Here is an 8,395-nt window from a genome sequence, read left to right on the forward strand (position 1 = left end):
GGAAAGTTAATAGGGTGGCACCATTTAAAATTTTTGTTATTTTTAAATTATAATTATAATTATATTAAATAAATTTTATAATTTTATGATTATAATTATATTTTTATATTAAATATGTCAGAGGAAAAATGAAAAAAATGAAAAAAAAAAATTAATTTGATATATAAAGTGGGTGGCACATTCGTGAGTGAGATGTGAAATGGATGATGTTAGGCTATAAAACGACGACGTTCGATGAATCGGAGAGCAATCTGAAGCTTGAGAAGAGTCCATTGTCTCAACGACGAATTCGAATATTCTCCTTTGGTTTCACTACACGTATCGTTCTTCAAATACCCTATAGGCCCGTGGCTTCCACGTTTCAATTGTGTGGCATCTGATGTAAAAAATTGACAAATTGATAGGGTGTTTCCAAACTAGCCATCTTCTTCGTCGCAGCCTCATTTCCCTGCCTTAGAAAACGAAACGTTCAACTCCTTCGCTCTCCACTCCAAACGTCATTCAATTACCTCCAAAACACTGCGTTAGCTCTCCTCCGCCATGGCGGGACTCTGCCGCCTGAAATTGGCGGCGCCACTGCTGCTCCACCTTCGGAGACTCACTCTCAGCCGATCTTTCGGTGCAGCCGCAGCAGCTCAACCACAATTCAACGTCGATTACCATCGCGAGAGCGAGTACGAGCCTCTCCGTGGATCGGCTGCGGCGTCGATGGTAGATTCTGAAGGTTCGGCGCCGAGCAGAGGAGTGCAGTGGGTGTTCATAGGAAACCCCGGCGCAAAGAAGCACGTGTACGCAGGGAAACTCTCAAAGCTTCTACAGGTTCCTCACATTTCAATCGCGAGCCTCGTTCGGCAAGATCTTCATCCTCGTTCTTCACTTTACGAACAGGTCAGTTGTGTTCAATTGTCATTCTCTCCTTTTTTCTTGATTTCTTTGTTTTATTTTGCTTTCATAATATTAATTTCTGTGTCTATTGTTTTTCTATTCATCATATGTGTTTTCTGGCTCGATACAATACCGCACTTTTTCTCTGAAAATGAAATCGTTTTTCTCATTTAAGTTTTAGAATGATTATGCATTTTTCTAAAGGGAAAATAATATTTTGAAAAATGAATTCAAGAAGATATACCAAAAATGATTTTCTGTTTCATTCTTATTTCCCTGTTTTTTGAAGATAGAAAATAATTGTTTGTTTATCTTCCAAATCAGCTCATAATTCTTTTTTTCTTCTATTTGTGAGAATAGATTGCAAATGCAGTGAACAACGGTAAACTTGTTCCGGAGAATGTCATATTTGGATTGTTGTCGGAGAGGCTGGAAGCTGGATATTACAGGGGTGAGTGCGGGTTCATTCTTGATGGAATTCCTCGATCTGTGAGCCAAGCGGTAAGTTTCTGACAGAACGGCATAAAATTTTGGAAATTTTTTCCACTTTGATCATTTAGAATGTGATGATGTTATGTTTGTTTTATAGTACTAAAGGGCTCAGCTTCATCTTTATTACCGTAGGAGATCCTCGACCAACTTGCTGTCATTGATCTGGTTGTGAATTTTAAATGCGCTGATGATTTCTTCGTTAAAGACCGAGAAAGTGGCATTTCTTCCCATTGTAATGAATGTTGTAGCACAAACAACTCTGATTCTGTAACCCTGGACATTCCCACAAGGCCTGTTCAAGCAAAAATTGCAAAATCAGTCACTACTAGCAAGGAAGGTGCTTGGAAGGGAACAGTTCGGGTCTATTTGGAGCAGGTAATTCCAATATCTTCATGGCATAGACTGTTTTATGATTTGAATCTCAATGTGGTTTTTGTGTTTGATCTCTGCATTGAAATCATATTCCATCATTTTTTTGTGTGCTCTGCTGTTTGGTCCATTCACATCTTTGCCTATTGTGAAGTTGGAATCCAGATTCCTTTTTTATTGTTTTGGCCTTGGGGATTAATTTGATGGGTTCTTCTATCATCAGCCTTCTTTGTTTTTGCCAAAACCTCATGCAAGAGCTCTATTGAGAAAATCTACTGTCGGGAAATACTATGTGACTCCTGTTTGTTTGAGATAAGACCTCAAATACAAGTCATTTGTTTTTCCTAAATATTTTATAACTTCAACCTTTTCTTATATAAAAAGTTGGAAGTTGGAGAGTATAATGAGACTCCTGTTTGTTTGATCACTGCAACTTTATCTCCTTAAATAAACAGATCCCATGTAAAAACACAAGACTTATGCTTATGTTTGGTTTCTGGAAAATTTAAAGAAAAATGAGGGAAACAAAATAGAGAGGAAAAATAGGTAGAAGGAAAAAGTGAAGAAAAATAAAAAATAAATTATTTTTCTATGCTACTGCAAACTCATTTCACTTATTTTAATTATTTTATATAAAGATTAAATAATTTCACGTTTCCTTTTCATTTTATTTTTCCCCCTGCATTTTCCGGAACCAAACATAGCCTAAATGTTAGGATATCATATACTGAACTGCTTATACTTTGGGTTTATATTTGATAAGAAAAAATGAGACCAATTCAGTATATTATGTTCCTTACCAGATCAAGCCACTAGAAGATTACTACAGAAAACAGAAGAAGCTTCTCAACTTTCAAGTAGGCAATGCACCTGGGGAAACCTGGAAAGGGCTATTGGCCGCATTACATCTCAAGCATGTAGATGCTTAGCATTCTTCACAGAAATTGACTGCCGGATTCACCAGTCATTGATCTTTGGACTACATATACTTTTCATTGAGTTTTTGACATTACTGTAACTACAAGTCATGTAAATGACAGGGTTAGCTTGAAGGTTCTGTACCAAATAGTTCAATAATATTGTCGGAGATCTCAGTTTCTCTAAAAATATCAAAGATGACAGTTTGTAAATGTAGTTTTGGCAGTTAAATGCAGAAGAAGCCAGATTTTCAAGCTTGAACTATGCAGTCTTTTCTCTTCAATGCAACTTTTGTTATTCTTTTCTGAGAAGCATCAAGTTTGTGAATGCACTTTGAGCTTTATTTTCTGTGAATCTTCACCCTTCAAATGAAAGAGTAGGAAATAGAATCTGTGCAAAAAGCATAGTTTTGAGCGTATTAAGAAGGTACAACAAATAAATGCCCTAAATTTCACTTCTGTTTTGCAGCATTTGAGAGGTGAAAATGGAAGAGTGGTAATGGCCCTTTATGAAGGCAATTGTTTTCAGATAAGCCCCATTTGAGCTCTGCCTTTTGCTTCTTGCTCTAATATGTGAGGAAGGATATCTAAGAATGTGATATAAGTGAAAATAGGACTGTGCCCAAATAAATTTCCTAGATATTCAGTAGTAGTTTCATTTACAATGCCTTTTTTCCCAAGGTCGACTAGAACTCATTTTCTGTCCTCTTTTATGAAATTTGCATCCTACATAACAATGTATTTTATTTGAGTGGGCTTTGTATTAACACGGGATCAGAGGTATTCTACTATTACAATGGCTAGAAAAACACCAACAATATGATTGTTGAACTACCAGTAGATACTATGAACTTTGATAGCAAATATATTGGAACAAACACACAGAGAACAACATTATATCATATAGAACAATAGTTTCAAGGATAAGAATGGTTGACCAAGATTGTATTCATGCATTATTGAAACTTCCTAAGGGTAATTTTATTTCCTTTATACCACTCCTCCCACCCCCACACCAGAAACATTGATAAAAAGGAAAAGGGAAAAATCCAACATACTAGTCATTGATAACTTGGCAACTGTGATTGCTCCTCTTCCTGAATCCTTGAACTCTCAAGCATCGCCCTTTTTCTCTTTCTAGTTGCGGTTGAGTCTGCAGATAAGAGCAACCGGTTCTGCATCAAATCTAGTAAACGTGATTGCAAGTGCTTGTTCATCTCCATGACGTGCTTTGTCATTCTTGCAGCCCACATCCGGTTCTCTATACTTGTCTCTAGTTTCATTTGTATTGCTCCTGGTGTACATTCTTGCTGCCAAATTCATCAGGATTGCTTAATTCATACCAATATATGACTTTCCAATATGATTATATTTCCTTCTTATTCGCCTAGTATATATTATGGGCCATATCCTAATAGCTTTAGCTTAATATGGTATCAGAGCTATGATTGATATAGATATCAAGTTTAGAGAAAGACCTCCAGATCGAGAATTTGCTGGTTTAGTGAAACTGTGCTTTGGAAGCCAATAGTAGGGAGGTGAACTCTGTGGGAACAACATGAAGGTAGGAGAGTGATCATTCCCATGGATGAGTTGCCTGGCTGAGGATACTTGTCAAGCAAAGAAACACGGAACTGATTAGAGAATCGCTGATGGTTTGTCACAGAAAGCAGTGACGACTTTGGGATCACTACCATATTAGTAATCGCCCCTGCTTAGAGATGAAAATGACGTTCTTAATTAATTACAACTATAAAAGATGAAGTGCATATAGATGGAAAACCAAACTGTAAAAGATAAAGAACTCCATTTGGTTGCTGAGAAAAACAGAGGAGATGAAGAAATATACATTAGTTTTCAGTTTTTCTTTTTGTATCCTCTTAACTTCTTAGCATCCAAACAGAAGATTAGAAAATGGAGTGGTGAATCCTTCTAAGAAATAGAAAGATAAAACCTGCAAACCAGAAATGAAGATTATGGTCACCTTTTGGATGATTGAATCTTCTGATGATAACTCCACTGGCAACATCCCAGAGGTGGGCAGCGCAGTCCCTAGATGCTGACACCAGACCCAATCTACTGAAGGCCAATGCAGTTATGGACCTGCTGCATTGTCAAGTGAAAAAATTGTCAGTTGAAAATTTGTGTATGCCTGTTAATACTATTAACATCCTGCGTGACAATCAACCATTCTCTAACAAATATCAATAAACTTAAACCACCATACAATACTTGTGTCCATTTAGCACAATCGGTCGATCCTCTGGAACATTGAATGGATCCACCACCAGCCCAGTGTCAAGCATGCTAACGAAAATTCTCCCATCTGCGCTTCCAGAGAATAAGAGCTGCTCCCCTGGATCAAGAACAATAGCAGTTATTGCTGCTGGAAAAACTCGGGTTCGTAGAAGCCTTCCCCTGATCAGGTCCCAAACCTAGAACATATAGGAGAATGCCATTCAGTAAAAGGTGTTTGTTATCAAAGACACATCACTAGCAGTAAGAACCACAATGTTTAGTTTTGTGACCTTGCACGTGCCATCAAGGGAGCTCGATACGAGAACCGGACTCGAGCTGCCTGATATAGATAACAGACCAGTTATAGAGGATGTGTGCTCCAACAAAGAATGGAACAAAGAAGGAAACCTTCCACAATCTGCGATGTCTAGCAAACTTCCATCCAAATTGATTAGAAGTTCACAGAAATGTATCATTTCAAACTTCTCAAGAAACAAACAAAATCTCTTGTTCTTGCTGTGAATCACAAAACCAACTAGTGAAAGGTATATCAAAAGGCGAGAAAGTTCAGACTTTTTACCTAATCATAGACCAAACCCGGATCATCCCATCGTCAGAACCAGAAATTAGAAGAGAATCATCATCAGAAAACACCATGCTAGTCAAAGATTTGTGATGGGCATGCCAAGTCTTGAGCAGTCTTCCATCAGCAACCTAGAAGTTTTTGCTCAAATGGTATAAGAAGAATATATTTCTTATTCTTAAGTTCTTCAGCTAACCCCATTAAAGGATTTGCAAACAAGAATAAGCTTCTTTATCCTTTCTTACCAGGAAGTCGAAAAATTTAGAATGAAAGGTCATAGGGATAGCGCATACTAACCTCCCAAATATAGGCATTTCCCGAAGGAGCACCACCCACAATATATACACCATCCTTTGAGCATGACACTGGGCCGATGGCCTCCATTGGATAGTTTCGAAGGGGCGATTGAGGCTGTAGGTTACAACAATAAATATCCAAATTTAAGAAAAACTGATACTCTAAGCTTCAATCCGATACTTGCTATGCTCCTTAGTTTATAAGGTGACAATTCCCCTCAGCTTAGAGGGCAATGTGTCAAGTTTATGGTAACTCTGATCTTACTTTTTCAAATAATTAAACTCATATTCATCAGAATTAGTAAAGTATAAACACGGAAGAAAATTGAAATCTTGGGAGAGGGGAAGGAAATAAGATTAGAAAATCAGCAGCTAATTGAAAATGAAAATTTGATATGACATGAGATATCAATGGCAATTACCAAACACCCATTTTGAGAATTGATGATTGCTACAACACACTATCAAAAAAGCAAAGCAAAACTGATATGAATTGGTAAAAACCTGATAAAAGTTTTTCCTACAACGATCCAAAAAACCCACCTCATTAGTAATCAAATGATAATAAAAGCCTATTTGACAGTGATTTTAAAAAACATTTCTAATCTTTCTAACATTTGAAAGTTTTTATCATTCAAATGTTAAAAAAATTAGAAAAGTTTTTTAAAATCAGTACCTAACGCACTTTAAAAAGAATCATAAACCAAAGGAAACAAAAAACTAAGAATTGTTCGGAAGTATAGTTTGATAAATTTTAGATTAAAAACAGTTTTTTTTTTAATATTTTATTTAAGGCATTTTCAGGTTTGTTTAGAGTGATCTGACAAGTAATCGGAAAGTTATAATAGACAAGGAATTTTTTGTTTTGTGTTTATAAGTGCATAGTAGAATAAGACGAGAAATTTGTTTTTCATATTGGGGTTCTTGGGTAGAAATTTGTTTATGAAAATAGATGAACTCTTTTTTTTTTTTTTTTTTTGTTGTCAAAAACTGATTTTTGAGAACTGTTTTTAAATAATGTTGAGAATCAGGGCTTAAGCATTTCAAAGATTAATCCCAATTCCCAAACACCCATAAGACCAAAACCCTTTTCTTTATTGCAGAAGACTAGATAATCATCACTGAAGAACACACCACACTGGTTCTTAGAGAATTCAGGAGACCCACAGAATTAAAGATCAAACAAGAATGGAAATTCAGAATCATCCATTTGAGGGATTAATTCCAGACTTTCAAATACCCAGAGAGAAAATCACTGAAATCATTGAAAACAAATTTAATTTGAATGAGAATTTGGGGTAAAGTGATTAGTAATTAAAATGAAATCTCCAGATTTCTATTACCCAGAAAGAAAATCACTGAATTCATTTGAAAAACAGATTTGAGAATGAGAATTTGGGGGTAAACAAACAAAACAAACATGAATGGGCGATCAAAATCACCGACCTGACACTGAAATCAATGAAAACAGATAAGGATTGAATGAGAGGTTGGGGTCAACAAATTACAAAGAACAAACAGACAAAACAAAAGAAAAAAACAAACATGAATGGGCAAACAATGCACCACCCATTTGATCAAAGAGCAGTACCCAAACCCAAATACCCAGAAAGAAAAATGACAGAAATCATTGAAAACAAACACAGATTGAATGAGAAATTGGGGTCAAATAAAATAAAATCGATCACAAATTCACTACCTTATTCAAGGGCCAGATGAAGATGGCGCCACCACCAAGTGACCCATGCCTGTGAATCTGAGAAGCCACAAGGAACTGCTCTCTCAGACACATGAGCCCATGGGGAGAAGCCGCACAGGTTGGAATGTGGAGAAGTTGGTCACCACTGACCATGTCCCACACTGTTATTCCCACACTCATACTCCTATCACTGCACACCACCAATGCCTCTCTTCCTCCACTCCAATCCATCTTTTTCTCTCTCATTTTCCCTCATTTTCTCTCATTTTCTCTCGTTTTCTCAGAGGTCAATTCCATATATGTATATATATATACAGAGGTGTGAAGCTATTCATGCAGAGGTTGGTTTCGGGACAATGCATATGGGTGCTGTGACGCTTGTCAACTATATTTGTGGAAGAGACAAAAGGTGGCAGAGTAATTTGCATTTCCTGCGCACCCCCTGCGCACTGTAGAAGCGGGTTCCCCGGGAAGTGTTTTTCATGTTCACACTCAACTAACCTGTCCTCTGGCCTTTTCGTTGATTTCCATTTTTTTTATTTAGCGCCTTGTAATTTGTTTTTTAATTAAACACGTTTGTGGAAACTGGAAAGGGTTTTTTTTTTTTTTTTTTTTTTAAATATATTATTAAATAAATAAATTTTCACATTTGAAATACTTGAAAATTTGAAAATTTTCTTATAGAATTTATTTTTTAAGCTAAATTAACCTCTGAAAAAAGGAAATATTTTATATTTTGGAAAATATTTAAATTTTTATAAAAATATTTTTTTTGAATAATTAATACTTAAAAATAGTAGCATATTACTAAATAAAATAATTTTAAAAAATTTAAGAAAATGATTTTGATAAGCCCAATCATTAGAAACGAACTTAAGGTCACCCTACCCCTATCCCAGATCGCATCAGGACCGTT

The 8,395-nt window shown here is 36.1% G+C and overlaps 2 protein-coding genes across 6 annotated transcripts; one reads left to right on the top strand and one right to left on the bottom strand.

Annotated features, from left to right (window-relative positions):
* Window positions 1-137: 137 nt before the first annotated feature.
* Window positions 138-3,381, top strand: LOC117934415 (probable adenylate kinase 7, mitochondrial). 2 transcript variants are annotated; one of them, XM_034856090.1, is made up of 4 exons: window positions 138-888; window positions 1,246-1,386; window positions 1,510-1,752; window positions 3,133-3,381. In XM_034856090.1, the coding sequence occupies exons 1-4, from the start codon at window positions 541-543 to the stop codon at window positions 3,205-3,207; spliced, it is 807 nt and encodes a 268-aa protein (XP_034711981.1). In that variant the 5' UTR covers window positions 138-540; the 3' UTR covers window positions 3,208-3,381. The 2 variants fall into 2 exon arrangements, with proteins under 2 accessions (XP_034711981.1, XP_034711980.1); XM_034856089.1 differs by lacking the exon at window positions 3,133-3,381 and adding an exon at window positions 2,550-2,925 and having other exon boundaries at window positions 141-888.
* On the bottom strand, window positions 2,969-7,859 carry LOC117934414 (protein ROOT INITIATION DEFECTIVE 3-like). Of its 4 annotated transcripts, XM_034856085.1 has the most exons (9): window positions 7,480-7,859; window positions 5,782-5,895; window positions 5,482-5,615; window positions 5,192-5,336; window positions 4,896-5,098; window positions 4,648-4,769; window positions 4,142-4,374; window positions 3,722-3,973; window positions 2,969-3,054 (listed from the first exon to the last, which is right to left on the bottom strand). In XM_034856085.1, exons 1-8 carry the CDS (start codon window positions 7,723-7,725, stop codon window positions 3,725-3,727), a joined length of 1,446 nt encoding a protein of 481 aa, XP_034711976.1. In that variant the 5' UTR covers window positions 7,726-7,859; the 3' UTR covers window positions 2,969-3,054; window positions 3,722-3,724. The 4 variants fall into 4 exon arrangements, with proteins under 4 accessions (XP_034711976.1, XP_034711978.1, XP_034711975.1 ...); XM_034856087.1 differs by lacking the exon at window positions 2,969-3,054 and having other exon boundaries at window positions 3,532-3,973; window positions 4,648-4,766; XM_034856084.1 differs by lacking the exon at window positions 2,969-3,054 and having other exon boundaries at window positions 3,532-3,973.
* Between the last annotated feature and the right edge of the window lie 536 nt (window positions 7,860-8,395).

This window comes from Vitis riparia, chromosome 17, assembly GCF_004353265.1.
Source record: "Vitis riparia cultivar Riparia Gloire de Montpellier isolate 1030 chromosome 17, EGFV_Vit.rip_1.0, whole genome shotgun sequence".
In the NCBI taxonomy this organism is placed as follows: Eukaryota; Viridiplantae; Streptophyta; class Magnoliopsida; order Vitales; family Vitaceae; genus Vitis; species Vitis riparia.